We start from the raw sequence: 22,925 nt of genomic DNA, 5'->3' as shown, positions 1-22,925 counted from the left end.
CCTTCCCAGCGCAACCCTGGGGGGAGAGGGCGCCCTTAGCCTGCCCTGCGCAGGCGCCTCTCTCTGGGCCCTGCAGGCTTCTCCCCGCCCCGGCGATGGTTCGTCGGCAGCCGATTGGGGTGGTGGAGCCTGTGTGATGATGGACGTCCGCGCCGCCCTGACGCTCGTCCGGGGCGGGTGCGCTCGCTCTCCCCTCCCCACGGCCGGCCCCCGAGGTGCTCCCCTGCTGCCGCCGCCATGCACCGCTCACTCCGCGCCTGCCGCCGTCTCGGTTGCTCTGTCGGTCTCCTCGCGCGCCAGCCGCCCCCGCGCGCCGCCGGCCGGTGGGGCCCTGCGCCGCACGCCGCTATGGTGAGCATCCCGGGCAGGGGAGGACGGGACAGCGGTGACCTCTAGCCGCCGCCGTGGCTCCTCCCCCTGCGCCCGCGGCCCTTCGCCACCGCTCTGGGAGAGGAGGGGCGAGGAGCGGGAACGGCTGGGGCTATGGTCCGCAGTGTTTCTTTGTGGGGCGAGCAATAGCAGAGGGAAAGATGTTGCCGGCATCCCCGGTCAAGCTTGCACTACCATTTCGTTCGTGCACCGGCGAATCTGTGGGGCCTGTCCCTACCCGGCGCCATGCAGCCGCGGGCCCAGTTTGGTCCCCGCTCAGGAACGCAGGCGCACCCAGCTTCGCAGTGTCTGCGGTACCCAGGTATGTCGGTGTGCTGCCTGGGGCTGAGATTAGCCTTGAGCGCGGCCGTTAGCTGTCAGCTCACGTCCACAGAGGAAAACGGGAGTATGCCACCGGGTAAGCGGGAGAGGTGCTACTGCAGGAGCTGCAGTGGCAGAGCTGTGGAATAGAAAGCTGGGAGGTGACAAATAAGGGAAAACTGTATCCTCACAGAAATCTGGAGAGTCTTTGCCTCAAAACGAGGGCGGTTATAGTCTGTGATCTCTGGCAGACATCGTCGGTGGTTGGTCACGTATGATAGTTGAGTGCCGGGCTGTAACGTGAGTGAGCCTTGCTTGGTGCACGCAGGTCAACGTAGAAACGAAAACATCGTTCGCATAAGGAGCCCCGAGTGTCACTACTGACAGCTTGGGCATTGCATCAAAACGTTAGCCTCGGTGCAGTCTCCGTGAGTTCTCTCCTTAAAACATGGAGGTGATTTAGACTGCCAGGAGAAGATCAGCAGAAAGTAGGCTATTTGGGATGTTATTAATTCATTGGGTTGCTAAATGCTTTAATAAATGTAATTAGAACGCCAGTTCCCAGTCTGCGATACTCATTAGGGTATAGAAAATGGCATTAAAAAGCAAGCTTTCCAGTGAGTGAATGAACTACACGGTGAACAAAACATAACCGTCTCAGAAAACCCGTGTCAGCGCAGACCGTGTAACTTTTAAACCGTTGGCCTGTCAGATGGTGGGCTCCTTTTTTTTTCTGTTTGGCATCACCTAAGAAAATCGTTACAGCTCATGGTGTTCATTTACTTGTTAAAGACCTGGTATTTCTGAAAGGCTGCACTCTTATATTAAATTCGTGTATTTTGATCTTAGCTGGCGAGAGAGATTACCTGTCCTGTAAACAGACGTTTTGAGTAAATTCGGTTTAAGTAAGAGCAGAAGTTATAACAAAATGTCCCTCGGTGAATTTGGAACTAAAGCAGCATGTGAATTTTTACAGGAAAACTCTGTTTCTGTTTTCAAGAAGACCATAAAAAAATGTACCAACAAGTATTTAAATTTAAAATCCCACCCTACTTTCTGATGTTTGCAGAGAATTTTCAGCAGCCAGATTTGTGTTTTGGAATACCTCTTGTAGACAAAACCATATGTACACGTTTCCTAGAGTGTGACTGTTGTGTTAACGTGCACAAGAAGTTTCAAATGGAATTGCGGCTGCAGTGGTTCTTCAGCTGAATCTTGTGAATTATTTGGGCCTGATTTGTAATACACTTAAAAATTCATCTGCTAAAGAAGAGCAGTTGAGCACAAACTCAATTTTCTGCTGGCCTTTATAGATTGGCTTTGACATGCTAAAAATGCCAAGATTTTGAATTGAAATGCTTACATCCAGAAGTTGCTGCATCCTCAAGTCAGAATGTAATTTTCCACAGGAAACGATAGTGCAGCAGTTTTGTCATTTAACTATTTCCAGTGCACTATTATGGTGCAATCTGTTCTGGCTGATTTGTTCCCTGAAAGAAGGTAAAAGTACAGTTACATTTGCCTAACTGCATTACGCTTTGGACTGTGAGTCCTTGGGATTTTAGAGGCCTCTTAAAAAAAGGAAATATATATAATTTGTTTTGTAAATGCAAGGAGCAGTAGTTCTGAGGTGAGACTTACTGTAGCTATGATAAGAATTAAGTGAGCATAGGAGTTTGCCTTGGCTTGTGGCAAGAGTGGGGGAGTAGGGGTTACCACCAGGGTGCTACTGTTGCACCATTTTGCAGCAGGTTCTGCTTCAGATATGGAAACTGGGACTTTCAGCTCATAAAGCCAGGTACTCAGGAGGGTGAATTCTGTCTAAGCAGTGCAGAAAGAATGTTTTATGCATAAAAATTCAGACAGTTACTTCTATACGCTGCTACATTAGTATGAAAGTAATGTTAAAGTTTAGTTACTTTTGGCATGTCTAAAAAAATCACTTCTTTTCCTAATGCTCCTTCTTACTATATTAGTCAGCAAAAATTGAAATCAGCTTAAAGAACCCTACTCTGTTCATTGGAATTTGTGAATATGTAGCATCGAGTTGACTAGGGAAAGAATTGTTTTAATAACAGAACTTAATTGTTGAAAGGTGCTTGTACAAAGAGGTACTGATCCTATTTATCTTTGTTTCACCATTGTTGACGTTGGAATGATGTAAGTCTGAGGAAATAATTGTGCAACTGCTTTTTCTCTCTAAAAGGTTATGGTAGTTTAATGTTTTTACATTGAGTGTGGATACTTTTACTGGCTGAGCCACAAGAGCTGGGCTTGAAACTGAATTGATTTTGTTTATCGAGCTCTGTGGAAGGCTTGATGTTCTCTGCTTATGCAAGACATCCAGATACCAAAAGCAAGCATTGCAGAGACCATACATCTGATTCCTGCTGTTGCAATATTGGAATGTGCACGCGTATAGTAAGATCTGCAAACATCTCAATTAAATGTTTTTGATAGAGAGATATTAAAGAAGTGGTGACTGTGTTCTGCTTCTTGTTAACATGTGAATGAATAATATGTGATTAAAATAGGATAAAGAGAATTGAAGAACATAGTGTGGACCTATATGCCATCCCTAAGCTTTTTATTCTTCTGGGGTCAGTATCTGGGAGACTATCAGCCAAAACAAAAGGTATATGAAACGGAACAGCAGTGTGAAAGCCAGTCCCTGCTGTTTGTGGGCTGGGCTGCAGTTTCTTTTGAGTCACATGCACCAGCTACTCTGCAAGTGAGACTGGCATGTCTGGTACACGACTGATTGAGTACTTGATGGCAGAGCATCCCCACCTGAGTAGAATGCCACTTAGGACCATAAAAAGGATGGAATGTCCCTCAACACTACCACTTGAAGCTTGCCATCTGTGATGATGTGGACCAGGGCAAACCGCTGCAGAAAGTCATTGATGTAGAGGAGGGTTTTCTGCCCAATATTCAGCTGTGCTCCTGGCCAAGGAGACAGACCCCCAAAGCAAGAAGCAAAAAGAACATAGGAAGAAAGAAGAGGAACAGCCTGACTTCAGAAGTGGATACTTAGTGAAGAGTAAGAGCTATGTAAACATTTATGATGCTTTTCTCTTATTCTGACTCAGGCTTTCATTTTCACATCAGGATTTTCTGAGTCTGTGGTTTTTCTGTGAAATAACCCAATTTCTGGTAATAGTTTTGAAGACAAAAGAACCAGATCTGCACAAAGACTTGAGACCATCAGTGAGCAGTGGTGGCACTGGTGATGTTTCTTTTTATATCCTCTGCTTTTCTTAATAGTTCCTAACCTTTGGTTTTCTTTCACTGCGCTGCAACACTACACTGACCTATCAAAGCTCTATCAGAGTTTTCCCAAGGATGCTTAGGTCAGAGCCTTGCATTGTATAGGTATATATACCCTACCTAGAACTCTGGGTTTGTTCTACTCTGTGTATGATAAGAATTAGAAAAGACCTACTTCTTTCCCTGGAAAGGATGAACTCAGGGACAAGGCCTGGGGACAGCCTTGGCTGCAGTGACCACAGTGCACTAGAATTTAAGATACTCAAGGCATCTAGGAGGATGTATTCCAAGCTTATGACCCCTGGACTTCAGGCATGCAGACTTTGATCACTTCAGGGATCTGCTGGTCAGAGTATCATGGGACAAAGTTCTAGAGAGGAAAGGCCTAAACATTCTAGGATCACCTTCTCCATATCCAGAAGCAAAGTATACGGACAAAGAGGAAGGCAAGACAGAACGTTAGGAGACCTGCCTGAATGAGCAATTTGCTCCTAGGCACACTGTCACACTAAAAGAAACTGTGCAAGTATTGGAAGAAAGGACAGCTAGAATGTAAGGAGGCTGTCTAAGCAGCAAGAAACTTGGCTAGAAAAGCTAAAGCTCAGAACGAAATCTAGCCAGGGAGATCAAAGGGAATAGCAAATGTTTCTGTAGGTGTATTAGTGGCAAAAGGAAGACTAGGGAAGATGTGGGCCCTTTCAGAAAGGCAGTGGGAGAACTGGTGACAAGTGATGTGGAGAAGGCCAAGGTTCTCAATGACTTTACCTCAGTCTTCACTGGCAAGTGCTCCAGCCACACTCCTGAAAATACAGATGATAATGGCAGGGGCTGGAAGAAGGAACTGCCCATTGTGAGAGAGGATCAGGTTTGTGACCATCTGAAGCACGTGAGAGTGTACAAGTCCATGGGACGTAACGGGATATGTTCATAGGTACTGAGGGAGTTGGTGGATGAGATTGCTAAACCACTCTATTATATTCCAAAAGTCATGGCAGTCCAATGAAGTCCCCACTGCCTGGAAAAGGGGAAACATAACCACCGTTTTCAAAAAAGGGGAAGAAGGATGATCCAGGGAAGTAGATACAGGCCACTCAGTCTCCTCTGTACCTGGTAAGATCATGGAACAGATCCCCCAGGAGACACTGCTGAGGCAGAAGAATAATGAAGATGTGATTGGGTAGAAACATCATGGCTCCACTAAGGGTAAATCGTGCCTGACAAACCTGGCAGCCTTCTATGACGAGGTCACAACAGCAATAGACAAGGGGAGAGCAACTGATGTCCTTTATCTGGACCTGAGAAAAGCCTCTGACACTGTCCCACATGGCATCCTGATCTCCAAGTTGGTAAAATACGGGTTTGATGGATGGACCACTTGGATAAAGAACTGGCTTTATGGCCACACCTGAAAGTGTCTGTTAATAGGTCCATGTCCAAATGGAGGCCAGTGGCAAGTGGAGTCCATCCAGGATCAGTACTGGGGCCAGTCTTGTTTAACATCGTCATCATGGACAGTGGCATTGAGTGCCCCCTCAGCAAGTTCACTGCTGACACCAAGCTGTGTGATGCGGCTGACACACTGAAGGAAAATGATCCATCCAGAGGGACCTTGACAGGCTGGAGAGGTCGGCCCATGCCAACCTGATCAAAGGACCAAGTGCAGGGTCCTGCATCTGGGTTGGCACAATTCTAGGCACTGATATAGGGCCTGGGCAGTGACTGACTTGAGAGCAGCCCTGAAGGAAAAAGACTTGAAGGTGTTGGTAGATGAGCCACGAGTGTACACTTAAAGCCCAGAAAGCCAACTGTGTACTGGGTTGCATCCAGAGAAGTGTAGCCAGCATGTTGAGGGTGGTGATTATCTCCCTCTATATCATTCTCACGTGACCCCACCTGGAGTAGTGTCCAGTTCTGGAGCATCTATTACAAGAGGGATATGAATGTCCTGGAAAGTGTCCAGAGAAGGGCCACGAGGATGACCAGAGGGCTGGAGCTGCTCTGCTATGAGGAGAGACTGAAGGAGTTGGACTGTTCAGGATGGAGAGGAGAAGGCTCTGAGATGACCTTATTGTGGCCTTCCAGTATCTGAAGGGAGCCTACAGGAAAGCTGAGCAGCAACTTTTTAGGGTGTTGGATAGTGACATGACCAGGAGGAATGGATCCAAGCTAGATGAGCATAGATTTAGATTAGATGTTAGGAAGAAGTTCTTCACCATAAGGGTGGTGAGACATTGGAACAGGTTGCCCAAAGAGGTGGTGGAAGCCCCATCCCTGGAAATTTTTAAGGCCAGACTGGATGGGGCTCCGGGCAACCTGATCTAGTGTGAGGTGTCCCTGCCCATGGTAGGTGGCTTGGAACTAGATGATCCTTGAGGTCGCTTACAATCTCGACAGTTCTATGATTCTGTGAACTCCTTTCTTACAGTAAATGAGAACTTTGCTGACTAAGGCATCATAAGAGTAAACTGGTCTTGCTTCCTGCCCAGTCATGTAATCTTTGTTGAGCTGTATGTGAACATGATCACACCATCACAAGTGCTTCACAAAAAGTAAAGTTACTATTCAGTTGGTTTATATTAGCTAAAATTAATTTCTTACTGGCCATGTTGGAGAGTAATGCATGCTAGGTGTATACGTGATACAGAAATACTGGTAAATACTGCACAGTGTATTCCTAGATGCAGTTTCTTTGTGTTGCACAGGTAGGGCAACTGTGTCCCTGGTTTGTCAGGCTTGAGAAAGGGCTTAATTGTCATCAACTTAGTACTAGATTAGTCAATTGCTCTCTTTCATTATTTTTGTTACCTCTCTTGTGTGGTGTGAATTTCAAATAGAGGTTGTGTCATGTATCTGCAGCTTGGGTGGAAACCAGGTGAATTCTTGCTGTGCTAGTTCTTCAGTTTTGTTTTAATAAAATACTAATTCTATAAATGGTGAGATAAGTCACTAATTTTCAAAAGAGAAGAATTTAGTCAGAATGATGCCGAGGTCTTAAGTCTTGCAGTGCTGCCTATCATCACTGGGTCTGCTAGGTTACACAATGCTAGTAGCTATGACATTCAGTGAGACAAGTGCTCAATCTAGAAAAAGGTTTTAACTTAAAAATATAATTACTTAAAATACTATTGACTAGTTGTGTGCTTTGGTTTTTCCCCCTCTTTTCCTGCATATTTTGTCTTCACTCTATCTGCTTTCAAAGAGGATATGCTGTTTACTGTTGTCTGAAATATTTTTCTTTTCCCTTTCCATAGTCTGCTCAAGAGGCTTTTAGGATAGAATATGATACCTTTGGTGAACTGAAGGTCCCAAGTGACAAATACTATGGTGCCCAGACTGTAAGATCTACAATGAACTTCAAGATTGGAGGTGTTTCAGAAAGAATGCCTGTAAGTAATTTAAAGATGTGTTAATTTCTTCTCTTTAAGTGTATTTTGGATGTGAGAGCAAATACTTTCCTAGACTTTTGCTGGGAATATAAGCGACATGGAATTTTAGCTGAAGTTAGAAATTCCATGGTAATGTATTGTCCTATGTTAGAGATGTGGTTTTGTTCCATTTCAATAAATTGATTGTTGCTTTTGGATAATTACCATGTTGTGTGACTTTTTTGCATAAGAATGATGAATAGCAAAGTATCTTTCATTTTTCTGAAAATGGAATAGCTCATTAGCTGTAGTGTTTTGTAACTTTTTACTAAGGATGTTTAGTGCAGCGTGGGTTGATACCAAGTTATTTTTCCCACATGTAGCTGTGCACAGAGCATTTCTGTGCATGGACATTGTTGTGCACTGGCTTTCCATGTACTGAACTGTGTCAATTTGCTCTCAAAAAGGCTGTTTGAGACATAGTACCAGTTTTCCTGTAGTGTTTATTTTAATACATGTGATCTGTTTTGATGCACAAGGCATACATGGACTTGGACAGAAGGGATGAGCTGTGTACTGCTTTACTGCTTGGATAAATGTTACTCTTAATGAGAGCACAGGTCATGGGGTCTGATTGCTCTTTGGTTTGGTTGATAATTTACTGCTGGATTTCAGTTCAGGAGTTTGGTTCCTAAAATGGCCTTTGAGAAAAAAAGAACACAACCAAAACCAACCATAGTTAAACTTACTTTTGTATCTCAGGTTCAAGTTATAAGAGCTTTTGGCATCTTGAAGAGAGCAGCAGCTGAAGTAAATAAAGATTATGGTCTCGACCCAAAGATTGCTGATGCTATCGTTAAGGCAGCAAATGAGGTAGGAACTAACTGCTCAAAATGCTAGAAATGTCGCTGTATTTTTGTTAAGATTTTCACAGGAAAACAGGAAGCTTGGAGGCTAAAGGAAGACTGCTTTAATTTCTCAAACTGGTGGAGAAAGGCTTTTTTTTTAATTGTAACTTTGTTTTTCAGGTTAAGGAATCATTTACTTAATATTTTAGTATTCTAACTTCTTACATTTGCAGAAATGATAGAATGGTCAAATACATTTTGATACTTAGATTATGAAAACAATGTAATTTTTCCCCTCTATTAAGATCAGTCCTTGCAGCCTAGTGTTGACTCTTTCCTGGATTAAGAGAGGGTAATTGAATCTCAGTTCATTCAGCTAATGTGAAGTCTTAACATGCCAAGCAAAGCTTTTTTGTTTTGGTAACGGTCAAACTCTTCAGCAATTGCAGCTTGGTAACGTGAATACCAGCCGCACTTTGAGAAGTTTCTCTGTAACTAATCTTATTTTCACACTTAAGCTTAATAGTAAATCTGTGCTTTTTCAGTATCACTTCTATAGCTAAAGAGGATGTGGTGTGAAATGACACACAGAGACATCTTCTCTTTCTCAGGATATATGCCATCCAAGTGCACAGAGTTGTGAATGACCATTATATGAGATAAGGTAATGCCAAGTGTATTAATGTTGTGTAAATGAGCAGATCTGTAAGCTTTGTTTTACAAAGTTTTGTCATTCTAACCACCTGAAAATTATTTCCATATTTGCAGAAGACTTTTATCCTGTTTCTTCCAGCTCTTGCACTGTAAGTCCTAAGAGCTCTGGAGAATTCCAGAACGTGTTAGTGTCTTCTTGTGGTTTCTAGAGTTCTGGTTAAAAATGGATTAGATGTTTTGGTGACTAAATGATTCATGAGTTCTGAAAGTTGTTTAGGCCTCTTTTACTGTGTTTTAGAAAACACCCTGACAGCTCTATCATTTCCCTTACCTCCAAAACAATATTCTAACATAACTTAAAAGTATTAAGCAAGGAATCAAGTTACTCTTGGAGGTGGGACCTTTACATCAGTAGGATGAGAAATACATAACATCCTTTCCTGAAAAGCGTGATTCCAGGAGGATTAATCTATCCTAATAACATGGAGATATGTATCTAGGCTCAGAGTTGAGACAACAGATCCTTTTGCTTTGCATTCTTGACCTTTCTGAGCCTATTATGTACAGGGGTAGTACTTCAAAGCACAGATTCTGATACTATCACAAATACACATTCAGAAGAATCTCTAAAAGTTGAGCAGGCTCCATAAAATGTAGATCAAACAGGAGAACATTTGTACCTGTTGCTCAGTTTTGATTTGAAATGGTTGTTACAGCCTGCCTACCAAAGATGTACGTTGGTATAGCTACTTGTGGCTCCTCTGGACCTTGCTGCCATGGGTAATCAGCAAGTCAATACATGTAGGTCTTTGTAAGTATATATGATGATACTTGTTTGTATGTGTACCATAGCTACAGCTGAGGTACAGTAAAAAAAGTTACAAGTACTTTTTAGGCATCTCTCAATTAAAGCCATATAAGTCTTGGGTAGTAGTAGGGAAACCAGCAACCATCTGCCAGCTCATTTTGTTGATACAGAATCTAATGTCTGCAGGTGTAGGAAGTCTGGAACTTGCTTGTATGAAATTTATTTTTTGAGAAATTTCATACTCCAGTTATACTGTGGGCTGCATGTGCATGACAGATGGCCTATGGCAAAACAGTCTCTACTCTGGGGGACTGATTCCCATAAAGAACTGACATGTCTCTAATTCAAATTGTTACCTAGTTGTGATTGGTGTTTATGATGAAACTGTGCAGCTGTTGAGCTTGATTTCCTAGGAGCAAGCAGTGCTCTCATGCTGAAAAGTTTGTAAACAGTCAAGCAGTATCCGGTTTCTGACACCCAAAGGGTGGTCATGACTCAAGGAGACGCACACAACTGAATCAGTTCCCTGAAGCACCTTACATGCGTTGATTGCAAAACTACTTGAGATATTTCAATACCTATCCTAGAAGATACTGCAAACCTGAACAAATAACTGTTGAAGGGAAAACAAGTACATACTTATTACCTCTAGTCCTACCTCTGAGAATTAGGATCAATGTTGCTTTAAAACTTGAGAAGGGAGAAAGGGGAGGTGTCCAAGGAAGAGTTCAAGGATGTTGCTAGGTCATGTAGGAAAAAAATTAGGCAAAAGCCCATTTAGAACTTAGACTGGCCACCACTGTTAAAGGAGAATAAAAAATGTTTCTATAAATATATTAATGGCAAAAGAAGAGGCAAAGATAACCTCCACTCCTTATTAGATGCAGAGGGGAATATATTCACAAAAGATGAGGAAAAAGGCAGAGGTACTTAACACCTTCTTTGTCTCAATCTTCAACAATGGGACCTGTTGTCTCCAGGACAGTTGGCCTTCTGAACTGTCAGATAGAGTTAGGGACCAGTATAGTCCCTGTGTAATCCAGAAGGAAGAAGTAAGGGACCTGCTGAGCCATTTGGATCTTCACAGGTCCATGGGACCAGATAGGATCCATCCTAGGGTGCTGAGAGAGCTGGCAGATGAGCTGGCCAAGCCACTCTCCATCATTTATCAACAGTCCTGGCTCACTGAAGAGGTCTCTGAAGACTGGAAACTGGCCAATGTGATACCCACCCACAAGAAGGGTCGTAAGGAGGAGCCAGAAAACTACAGACCTGTCAGCCTGACCTCAGTGCCAGGCAAGGTCATGGAACAGGTCATCTTGAGTGCCATCATAAAGCACCTACGGAATGGCCAAGGATCAGGCCCAGCCAGCATGGGTTTAGGAAGGGCAGGTCCTGCTTGACCAACCTGATCTCCTTTTATGATCAGGTTACCTGCCTGGTGAAATTGGGGTAGGCTGTGGATTTAGTCTACCTGGACTTCAGCAAAGCTTTTAACACCATCTGCCACAACAAGATCCTGGCAAAGCTGGCAGCTTGTGGCTGGCACAGATTCACTCTGAAATGAGTCAAGAACTTGCTGGAGGGCCAGGCCCAGAGAGTGGTGGTGAATGGTGCCACATCCAGTTGGCAGCAAATCACTAGTGGTGTCCCCCAAGGATCCATGCTCGTCCCAGTCCTGTTCAGTATCTTAACTGATGATCTGGACCAGGAGATTGAGTCCATCATCAGTAAGTTTGCAGATGACACCAAGCTAGGAGCAGGTGTTGATCTGTTGGAGGGTACTAGAGCCCTACAGAGAGATCTTGCCAGGCTGGATGGGTGGGCAGAGGCCAACGGGATGAGATTTAAGAAGGCCGAGTGCAGGGTTCTCCACTTTGGCCACAACAGCCCCAAGCAGCACTACAGGCTGGGGACAGAGTGGCTGGAGAGCAGCCAGGAAGAAAGGGACATGAGGATACTGGTAGATAGTAGGCTGAAAATGAGCCAGCAGTGTGCCCAGGTTGCCAAGAGAGCCAATGACATCCTGGCCTGTATCAGGACCAGTGTGGCCAGTAGGACAAAGGAGGTTATTCTTCCCCTGTACTCAGCACTGGTCAGGACCTTGAGTCCTGTGTCCAGTTCTGGACTTCTCAATTCAAGAGAGATGTTGAGATACTGGAACCTGTCCAGAGAAGGGCAACAAAGCTGGTGAGAGAAGCTATGAAGAGAGGGTGAGGGAGCTGGGCTTGTTTAGCCTGGAGAAGAGGAGGCTCAGAGGGGACCTCATTGCTGTCCAGAACTACCTGAAGGGACGTTGTAGCCACGTGGAGGTCGGTCTCTTCTCTCAGGCAAACAGCAACAGAACAAGGGGACACAGTCTCAAGTTGTGCCAGGGTAGGTATAGGCTGGATGTCAGGAGGAAGTTCTTCACAGAGAGGGTGATTTCGCATTGGAATGGGCTGCCCAGGGTGGTGGAGGTGTTCAAGAAAAGACTGGATGAGGCACTTAGTGCCATGGTCTAGTTGATTGGACAGGGCTGGGGGATAGGTTGGGCTGGATGATCGTGGAGTTCTCTTCCAGCCTGGCTGATTCTATGATTCTATGAAGAGTACAGATGTTTTAGGACATTAAAAATCATTGGCATTGTTGAGGAAACAAGATAAAACTTGAAAGAGCTTTAAAAAATATTTTCTTTTTATGACTGTGCTGCATGAAGTGAAACACCATACTCCTCTGTTTCAGAATTCAGCATCTTCAAGAAGCACAGGAAAAGTGTTTTGCCCTTTTGATATCTGATATTTTATCAGTTTCTCAGTTATTCTGATGTAAGTTCACAATTGTTACATGTATATTTAGAGCTATAATGGAGAATATTATTTGCATAAAATGTTCACGTTTATGCCCTTTGTTGTATGTGTGTATTTTTTGGTGTTTAGTTCCAAAACAACTTTTCTCTCTCCTTTTTCAACATAGGTAGCTGAAGGAAAACTAAATGATCACTTCCCGTTGGTGGTGTGGCAGACTGGGTCTGGAACTCAAACTAATATGAATGTCAATGAAGTCATCAGTAACAGAGCCATTGAGATAATGGGGGGCAAACTGGGGAGCAAAATCCCAGTACATCCAAATGATCATGTTAACAAAAGCCAGGTCATTATACTCACATTGTACTTCTTTAAATATAAAAAAAAAATTCTTTAATTGTGAATTTGTAATTTAATTGTAGCCACTGTTTAGATTTGAGTAAAAAAAATGTGTACATCTTTGGCCACAGTTTCCCAGGTTTTTCAGTTCAGGTGAAATTTAAAATGTTAGTCATTGGCAGTATGAGTTTCTTAGATTAGAAATTTTGATTTTAGGACAGAGGAATTCATGTATGATAGTGGGCAGAGGTTATTTTGGTAACAAACAATGCAGACAGTTGTAAAGAAGTTAAGTGGTTTCTAAAATTTTACTTAAAATTGATAAAGGATTGTAAAGGCTACTTGTGTTGTAAAGGATACTTACAATCTACCTCCATAATGCATTACATAAAGCATGTAGAAAGAATAAAAATTAAAGTGTAAATGGGTAAATTAAATATCCATTTCCTTTTCTTTCCTCCCCCAAGGATCATGGTAGCTGTTTTTTTGTTTTCCTTCACTCTTAATACTTTCTTTAGATTAGTTAAATTTTAATCACTGAATTTCTTGTATCACTTCCTGGTATTTTGTGCTTGCTCAGTATCTGGGAATGGATTTAACATTAACAAAGCAAGACAGAAGTGTGTTAAAGCCACCTCCAGTTGCTTAATTGAGCAAGTATTTTTCTTTCCTTTTTTTTTTAGCCCCTGCGTTGTTGTGAAGTCTGCTCATGTAATTAACTTTCTGTGGGTAGAGGTAGAAAAAGTTGACATCAGTAAGGTGCTGGACTGGAGTTTAGAAGATTCAGTTATTGATGCATATTGACTTACAGAACACAGCTGAATTTCTTGCTCTTAGTTTCTTCTTGTTTATAAAACCAAGAGAATAAAGCCATACATATATATCTTGCAGTAAGGACAGTGAGAAAAGCTTGTTAATATATTTCCTGAACTTCCTTCACAGAGTTCAAATGACACTTTCCCAACAGCAATGCATATTGCTGCTGCCCAGGAGGTCAATGAGGTGTTGTTACCTGGACTAAAGAAGCTACAGAGTGCACTTGAAGCGAAATCCAAAGAGTTTTCCCAAATCATAAAAATAGGGCGCACTCATACGCAAGATGCTGTTCCACTTACTCTTGGACAGGTAAAAAAGAATAATTATGCATTAATTTGACAAGATCTTATAAATATTTTGGAGGAAGCTGAGCCCTAAGTTAAGTTGATACCTTAAGACAAATAATAGGAAACTGCCTGTATCTCAGTCAGAGTATTTTCATCTTTATAGGAGTTTGCTGGATGCTGTACTCTACTGCACCATAATTTTTCTTATTTTTTTTCCACGTGTTTCACTTCTAACAGTATTAAGATAAAATTAGTTGTAAATTGTGTTCCATTACCAAATAACACAGTGTGATATTTCTGTTACACTTAATATTTGAAGGAAGGCAGGCATTTTGTAAACTTACATAAATGAGATTTTTGCCAACACATAAAGCTAAGTATTTGGAATGAAAATACATGATTGTGTATGTGTGTGTTCTCATATATATATGTACCTATATGAGAGCAAATCATTGTTGTTACTGTGTCAAGAATGGTTTTTTTTACAAGCATGCACAGGTGAGATTTTTACTCAATAGAATTAAGTGAAGCCCAAGATCTGTTCCTCTAATTGTATCATGAGAATGTGTAATTTGTCCGTACTGTGAGAGCAGTGTTTTAGTACGCATAAATTTTGCCTTATAAGGAAAACATGCTAAGGTTTAGCGTCTGTGTGAAGTTCAGTGCCTTTGTTCTTTCAAAGAAGTTAGTGCAGTCATCTTAAAAGTCCAAGTAATTCCAAGTGTTTACTCTTGGTTGTTTTCTTTGTTCTTTTATTTTATCCTCCTTTCTTTCAAAGGAATTTAGTGGTTATGTGCAACAAATTAAGTACGGTGTGGCTAGGATTGAATCAACCTTGCCAAGAGTGTATCAACTGGCAGCTGGTGGGACTGCGGTTGGTACAGGATTAAACACAAGAATTGGCTTTGCTGAGAAAGTTGCTGCTAAAGTGGCTGAACTGACAGGTGAGGAATGATACTTCAGAATTATCAGTAAAGCAGTCTATGAAAGATATAGTCAAATTCAAACTAAATCTTGCTGTTTCCATACTTCCCATAAGGTTCTCAAATTGTCTCTATGTTTGAAGATGAAATTTTCTGTTAAAGCTGTATGTTATGTGCCTTATGCTTAAAGATTTTTCATGCAAGGTATTTTTGTAATTATACTCAGTGCATGGAAAGTGACTGATATCACTATGGTTTTCTTAGCAAGGCTTATTGGAGAGGGATACAGTTTCAGCCTTCTATTACTAGCCCATCTGTAATGCTTCTGTCTTAATCTTTTCTCCTCTGGCTCTCAGTCTACAGTGACTTGGCACAAAAGAAGTGAAAGTATACCTCCCAAAGCCACTATGTTTTATCATATGAAAGAGTGAAAGTTAGCTGTCTGATTTTTCTTCTTTTCTGGTACCATCTCTATTGACCTTAAAACTTCATTTACAGAGCAATTTTTATCATTATGTGCAAACCAGGTCTGCATCACGGTATCAGTTTTTTAAATGTCTGCAAGTGACGCATATGTCTGTCATTTAAATTTGCTAAACAGTCTGCATCAACACATTTTTTATGGGTCTATTCACTGTCTTACAGAGGGTCAAGACTTTCTTATACCCTAAGAGGGAAGTAAGTTGGCGTAAACAGCAGCTGCTGAGAAACAATGCAGGGCTTGTTTTGGTGCTTGAAGCCACCAGTGGTGTTAGGAGGCTGTCCCATCTTAGTGCGTGTTAGGTGTTCCATGTAGGCAGGTTGTATGAGTATAGGACAAGTTGTGCAGACTACAGAAGTTCCATATGTTCTCACAGAACTTTATTAGCAAGGGCCAAATTGAAAGTTTGGAATGCTTTCTGCAGCTGAGAAAGCAGTTATGCAATTCTGAAGCCTGTGCAAATTGTGTGGGTTTGGTGTTTGGCAGAAACTGCAAAACACAGTAGAAATTTTGCTGTTTCTCTAGCAAGTGGTGTCAACGTTACTTGTTTAAAGTGACAATATAAGCTCAGACCAGTAATTTTGTGGAGTAGGAGGCCAGCCCACAGTCAGCATCCCTTTGTACCTCCTTAGCATTGTCCATTACAGCTAATAAAATTCTGCTGAGACTTTTCTTCCAGGGCGAAGCCCTGAAGGAATGTTTTTCATTATGGAACCAAGCCTTAACTCTCAGGTATTCAATTAACATAAACAGAGCTGTTGCTTCCACTGCTCCTGTCCTCTTGCTGTTAGCAGCAGTTTCAGGCATCCTCCTCAGTCTGAATCAGCTTTCACATATTCTTGTCCAGGCTGTTGTTCCCTACCAGTGTTGATATTTGCATGCATATTTTTTCTTTAAGCAGCTAAATTTTTTTGGTTATGTGATTGATAATATTTTTATGCCTGCTAGGAAGTGCCTCACAGGTTTAATGTTTTCTCCACCTTCCTGTAGGTTTGCCTTTTGTCACTGCTCCAAATAAGTTTGAAGCTCTTGCGGCTCACGATGCTCTAGTGGAACTCAGTGGAGCTATGAACACAGTGGCATGTAGTCTGATGAAAATAGCTAATGATATTCGTTTCCTGGGTTCTGGGCCACGCTCTGGATTAGGAGAGCTCATCCTGCCTGAAAATGAACCAGGAAGCAGCATCATGCCAGGTACAGAGAAAACAAACAGAAAATTGCCTGTTTCTTTTGGTTTGTACTACTAACTTAACAGATATTTACCAGATACTACCACAAATATCAGTAAGTTCACTTCTGTTAGTTTTTATCTTCTGTCACAGTTTCCAAAATTTTTATTTGTAAAAATAGTTGCTTGCATAGGTGTTCAGTGGCAGGTATGTAGGGGAGAGTACTATTTGTAATCCTATGACTTTATTTACAGGCACATTTCTTAAAGCCTTCTTTTAGAATTGCTTTTTTGAAGTAAGCTTAAAGCTAACTATGAATTATAGCAGTTCTTTAATGTAAATTGACTTCTGTCTTTATTTCCTAGCATAATTAGTGTTGTACTCAGGTTTTCCCTTCTGCAATGATCCCAGTATGTGGGAGGATAAGAGAAGAAGTAATACTGGTAATCATTCATTGATTGTCCCATAGAAGAATATATTGTGGTGGTTTAGGCTGTTACCCGCCCCCCCACACTTTTCAATTTGCCCCAGCTAACTCAGAAGGGCTCCGGGAATACAAATGAAGCTATTTATTTACAGCAGCACAATATATAAGCAGCTATTAACAATATATACAGTTATATACAGAAATATACAAAGTTAAAAGTAATACAGAAGCACAACCCCCCTCCCAGAAACCTGAGTCCCCAGGAGGGGGTCTCAAACCACCCCAACACCTCCCCCTGCCCCTCTCAACCTTACCCCCAATCCTGAGAAAGAATAGAGGTGCAGCCAAGAGGTTAATGGCAGTGAGGTTAAGGAGATGTGGCTCAGTCTGAAGGCAAAAGCAAAGTGAGAACAAAATGGAGAATGTTATCTAATGTTTTCTTCTTGTTCCCAGAGCTCTCAGCAAGACTGATGAGGAAAGGAGACACAACCATTGTTTTCCTTTTTCAGCCAATTATCTAGTTCTTTTCACCAAAACATTATAGCCTGCTTCAAACTAGCACATATATACATAAGAATATTGTACATCCAAAATTATTCCAAGCATGTTCTTCCCGTATGATAAATTTATAAAAGAAAAAGGATGTGAGCATATTGGGCTTTTAAAAAAGCAGACAATCAATGCTTTTAATAGGATTATTATGAGAAATTAAATGAAGCATAACAAGAAGTCATTGTTAGGAGGTCACTCAAAATTTTTTTTTCCCTGACAAAGTAAATACAGTGTATTACAAAGTAATTCTAACAAATGAGTAATACTTTTCTTAAGTTAACTGAGATTTAGCAGTGATTCACCAGAAATGCCTACTTGCATGAGTAAAGATAGGTTATAATCTTTTGACTATCAAGAACTGTTATAATTAATATTTGCTTAACTCTTGCACATTTGATCCAACTCTTCAAAGTCCTAGTAGATTACTAAAGCAGCCATCGCTGCTTTATAATCCCTCCCTCCTTCCTCTCTCACCTCCATTCCTCTCTTGCCTCTCTTTCTTCCCTCCTTCTTTAGTAACCTTTTTCTCTCCCTTCCACAAACAGGAAAGGTGAATCCTACCCAGTGTGAAGCTGTAACCATGGTAGCAGCCCAAGTTATGGGAAACCATGTAGCTGTTACTGTAGGAGGTAGCAATGGGCACTTCGAACTGAATGTTTTTAAGCCCATGATGGTAAGTTCATTAAGCTTTAAACTTGTTGCTGTTTTAAAATCATCATTTGTATAATCAGCATGTGGTGAAAAAATCCTCAGTGAATATTTGGTCAGTACAGGTGTTTTTGACAGGGAACTGGCAGTCTTTTTAACATTAAATTACCTTGTGCAGATAAGCCTTTATCTTCACAATGTGTGTCTCTCATCAGTCCGTGGAAGTAGGGAGAGAGTAGCACAGAGATAAAATTTTGTCCAAAGTCAAAAAGAATTTGGTATTTTAGCTAAAAATTAAGACATTTTTATTGTTAAATTATTGTGTTTATTATTTATCAACTATGTGCTATTTTCTGTTACTGCTGAATACCAATGGATTACATGCTTTTGGCAAGTAAGTTACGTAAAATTGCAAACTATTAGTCTTGGACTTCAGTATTTAAAATGTATGCCTTCTACAGTGTGAGCAGGATACGTACTGATGCTTCTGGAGATGTAATAAAAGGTCAAGTTAACCAAGTGTTACAGACCACCAAGTTGCAATTCTTATTTTCTTCTTCAGCCTATCTACATTGGTTTTCTTTCTTAAAACTAAGAAGGAAAAATAAGCAGGAGAAACTGAAGGAAAAAATATAAACAAAAGTACTGAAATCAGAAGATTGCAGAGAACTGTGTATAAAGATGTTTAAGGAATAGCATAGAGGTTAGGGTGGGGATGACAGTTTAAAGGAAACTATTGTGACTTGCAGAAAATACCCAAATCTTAGACAGAAAGAAAAGGAAGAAGTTTGAATTCTTGTCTTATATGTAAGAGGCACAAAGAAAGCAGCATGTCATATTCTTCTACACGATCTGTATTGACTGATACTGCTTTTTTATTATAGAATAATAGAATTCTTTAGATTGGAAGTGACTTCAAAGATCATCCAGTTCCAACCCCCTGCCATAGGCAGGGATGTCTCCCACTAGAACAGGTCACTCAAGGCCTCATCCAGCCTGGCCTTGAACACATCCAGGGGGCATCCACAGCCTCCTTGGACAACCTGTGCCGGTGTTTCACCACCCTCACTGGAAAGAACTTCTTCCTAACATCCAGTTTAAATCTCCCCTCTTGCAATTTAAACCCATTACTCCTTGTCCTGTCATTACAAGACCTTGTAAATAGTCCCTCTCCAGCATTCCTGTAGGCCCCCTTCAGATACTGGAAGGCTACTACAAGGTCTCCTTGAAGCCTTCTCCAGGCTGAAGAGCCCCAACTCTTGTAGCCTGTCCTCATAGCAGAGCTGCTTTAGCCCTCTGAGCATCTTCATGGCCCTCCTCTGGACATGCTCCAACAGTTATGCCAGTTAGAAATGACATAAAGAAAACGGAAATTTTGTAACAGGATGAGGTTTTGTCTCTTCCTTACTGTGCCTGCTTAGGTTTTGTTTTTTTTCTGCACCTGTGTCAACATATTTCTTCTAAACACACAGCACCTGTTTTTGAAGGTGTGGCCTGAGAATAAGTCACAAAGAACAGCCAAGTGATGTACCTGACAGAAGATAAATTGATAGACACTTCAAAAAAAAAGGAGCAGCATGGATAGTCAAAGCAGAGGACTACAACATTACTGGTTTTAGTCTTGACTGGTATCTGATAGTGCAAGTAATAGTGAATCAAATACATTAATCTACTACTTGGTTATGTTAAAACAAAACAATGAGACGTACTGTGGTCATCTTCATGTAAGAGTTAAACAAGAGTGGCTGATCTTACCCTGCTAAGGAGGGAGGCATACTATTATTCACTGTGCCCTATCTGTACATTTGTACAGATGAAGGGTGGGCACTGGTTCTGAATCGATGTGCTGGACTGTGCAGTCTAAATATAATAGTTGGTATTTCTTTACTTTTTTGTTAGATTAAAAACGTTTTAAATTCTGCAAGACTTCTTGGAGATGTTTGTGTTTCATTCACTGACAACTGTGTGGTTGGAATCCAAGCCAATACAGACAGGATCAACAAACTAATGAGTGAATCTCTGATGCTGGTAACAGCTCTGAACCCGCATATAGGTAGGTTTAAGGCTCAGAAACTTCACAAACCATTATACTGAAATACTTTGCAGTAATTTTATTTTGCAGGTATTATTTATATTGTCATAATTTTCAGGAGACTCAATATCACCAATTAGTATTACAAGTGAAAAAGATGTGTCCTTCTTGCAGTTCTCATACCGTGCATGATATAAATAATTTTGACAATAATCAAAACCAGCAGGCTGGGGGAATTTAAGTACTCATTGTACTGATCTGACTTCTAATAAGAAAAATTGAAAAATAACAGTATCTTCTCCCCCCCACTCTTTTTTTAAATGACCTAAGTCATTTACCTGCACCTGAGCAGGGCCTTTGACACTGTCCCGCAACACATTCTGGTCTCCAAGCTGGTGAAACATGGGTTTGATGGGTGGACCATGAGATGGATAAAGAATTGGTTTGATGGCTGCACCCAGAGAGTGGCTGTCAATGGGTCCATGTCCAAGTGGAGGCCAGTGACAAGTGGAGTCCCTCAGGGATCAGTCCTGGGACCAGTCTTGCTCAACATCTTTGTTGGTGCAATGGGCAGAGGCATAGAGTGCCCCCTCAGCAAGTTGTGTGGTGCAGAAGACATGCTGGAGGGAAGGGATGCCATCCAGAGGGACCTGGACAGGCTGGAGAGTTGGGCACAAGCCAACCTCAGGAGGTTCAGCAAGACCAAGTGCAGTGTCCTGCATCTGGGTCAGGGCAATCCCAAGCACAAACCCAGGCTGGGCAGTGAGTGGCTGGAGAGTGAAGCTGGAGATGGGTAGGTTCAGGCTGGATGTGAGGAGGAAGTTGTTCAGCATGAGAGTGGTGAGAGCCTGGAACCCAGGGAGGTGGTTTGAGGCCCTGTCCCTGGAGGTGTTTAAGGCCAGGCTGGATGGGGCTTTGGCCAGCCTGATCTAGGGTAGGATGTCCCTGCCCATGGCAGGGTGGTTGGAATTAGATGATCGTTGTGGTTCCTTCCAACCCTGACTGATTCTGTGATTCTCTAAGTCCACTGAAATCAGAGTAGCAATTTACTTTCCCTTTAAGTAAGGAGTTGGTGTAAACATCTGGTGTGCCTCTACTGCTAATTGTGTTAAGCAGTACAGCAATATTGATGGAATTAATTCCCCAAAGGCCAAGCATCTTCTGAAACTGCAAATGGAAAACTTGTTCATTTTGTTTTGTTACAGGATATGATAAAGCAGCCAAGATTGCTAAAACTGCACACAAAGAAGGGACAACATTAAAAGAAGCTGCGATAAAGCTGGGATTCCTCACGTCAGACCAGTTTGATCAGTGGGTGAAGCCTAAAGATATGTTGGGCCCTCAATAACTTCTGTGCAAATGCCCCAAGAGTTCCTAATGTAATAAATAAATAAAACAAATATTAGATGCTTTTGATATTTTTTGGTATTAGGGAATCAGTGACATGTCCATGCTGACATAACATGAAGGAAATTTTCCTAAGAGGTGACAGCAATTCTGAAGGGGACAAGCACTACAGCTGTAGGTACCTGTGTGTGCTGGGGGGAAAACCTCTTCTCTGTACTATATTCCAAAAGTCATGGCAGTCTGGTGAAGTTCCCTCTGACTGGAAAAAGGGAAACATAACTCCCACTTTCAAAAAGTAGGAAGGATGAGCCAGGGAACTACAGGCCAGTCAGTCTCACCTCTGTGTCCAGTAAGGTCATGGAGCAAATCCTCCTGGAGGCACTACTGAAACAGAAGAATAGTGAAGAGGTGATTGGGTACAATCAGCAGGCTTCACCAAGGGCAAATCCTGCCTGACAAACCTGGTGGCTTTCTATGAACAGGTCACAACATTAATAGATGAGAGGCGAGCAACTGCTGTCATTTACCTGTACCTGAGCAAGGCTTTTGACATGGTCTCGCACCACATCCTGGTCTCCAAGCTGGTGAAACATGGGTTTGATGGGTGGACCACGAGATGGATAAAGAACTGGCTTGATGGCTGCACCCAGAGAGTGGCTGTCAATGGGTCCATGTCCAAGTGGAGACCAGTGACAAGTGGAGTCCCTCAGGGATCAGTCCTGGGACCAGTCTTGCTCAACATCTTTGTTGGTGCCATGGGCAGAGGCATAGAGTGCCCCCTCAGCAAGTTGTGTGGTGCAGAAGACATGCTGGAGGGAAGGGATGCCATCCAGAGGGACCTGGACAGGCTGGAGAGTTGGGCACAAGCCAACCTCAGGAGGTTCAGCAAGACCAAGTGCAGTGCCCTGCATCTGGGTCGGGGCAATCGCTAGCACAAACCCAGGCTGGGCAGTGAGAGACTGGAGAGCAGCCCTGAGGAGAGGGAGTTGAGGGTGCTGGTGGATGAGAAGCTCAACATGTGCCAGCAGTGTGCACTTGCAGCCCATAGGGCCAACCAGATCCTGGGCTGCATCAGAAGTGTGGCCAGCAGGTGGAGGGAGGTGATTCTCCTCCTTTACTCCGCTCTGGTGAGACCTCACCTGGAGTACTGCATCCAGTTCTGGAGTCCCAAGAGAGATATGAATGTGCTGGAGCATGTCCAGAGAAGGGCCACAAGGATGCTCAGAGGGCTGCAGCAGCTCTGCTATGAGGACAGACTTTCTGAAAGAGTTGGGGCTGTTCAGTCCGGAGAAGAGGAGGCTCTCAGGTGACCTTCTTGTGGCTTTTCAGTATCTGCAGGGGGCCTACAAAAAAGCTGAGGAAGGACTTTTCAGGATGTTAGGGAGGGACAGGACTATGGGAAATGGAGTGAAGCTGGAGATGGGTAGGTTCAGGCTGGACGTGAGGAGGAAGTTGTTCAGCATGAGCGGTGAGAGCCTGGAAT

At 42.4% G+C, this 22,925-nt stretch overlaps 1 protein-coding gene across 2 annotated transcripts; it reads left to right on the top strand.

The window, feature by feature from the left end:
• Positions 1 to 198: 198 nt before the first annotated feature.
• On the top strand, positions 199 to 21,495 carry FH (fumarate hydratase). 2 transcript variants are annotated; one of them, XM_064150031.1, is made up of 10 exons: positions 199 to 351; positions 7,212 to 7,346; positions 8,088 to 8,198; positions 12,591 to 12,767; positions 13,703 to 13,885; positions 14,642 to 14,807; positions 16,258 to 16,461; positions 17,961 to 18,088; positions 19,963 to 20,116; positions 21,301 to 21,495. In XM_064150031.1, exons 1-10 carry the CDS (start codon positions 238 to 240, stop codon positions 21,441 to 21,443), a joined length of 1,515 nt encoding a protein of 504 aa, XP_064006101.1. In that variant the 5' UTR covers positions 199 to 237; the 3' UTR covers positions 21,444 to 21,495. The 2 variants fall into 2 exon arrangements, with proteins under 2 accessions (XP_064006101.1, XP_064006102.1); XM_064150032.1 differs by lacking the exon at positions 199 to 351 and adding an exon at positions 476 to 691.
• The last annotated feature ends 1,430 nt before the right edge of the window (positions 21,496 to 22,925 follow it).

The sequence above is a fragment of the Pogoniulus pusillus genome, chromosome 10 (assembly GCF_015220805.1).
Source record: "Pogoniulus pusillus isolate bPogPus1 chromosome 10, bPogPus1.pri, whole genome shotgun sequence".
NCBI lineage: Eukaryota > Metazoa > Chordata > Aves > Piciformes > Lybiidae > Pogoniulus > Pogoniulus pusillus.
The sequence above is the reverse complement of the archived record's forward strand: the minus strand, read 5'-3'. Positions and strand labels throughout refer to the sequence as shown.

Excerpts from the sequence above, each read along its gene's own strand:
- FH (XM_064150031.1), top strand. The coding sequence starts at position 238 with ATGCACCGCTCACTCCGCGCCTGCCGCCGTCTCGGTTGCTCTGTCGGT. Across the intron at positions 352-7,211 it reads CTGCGCCGCACGCCGCTATG|TCTGCTCAAGAGGCTTTTAG; the intron begins GTGAGCATCCCG and ends CCCTTTCCATAG. Across the intron at positions 20,117-21,300 it reads AGCTCTGAACCCGCATATAG|GATATGATAAAGCAGCCAAG; the intron begins GTAGGTTTAAGG and ends GTTTTGTTACAG.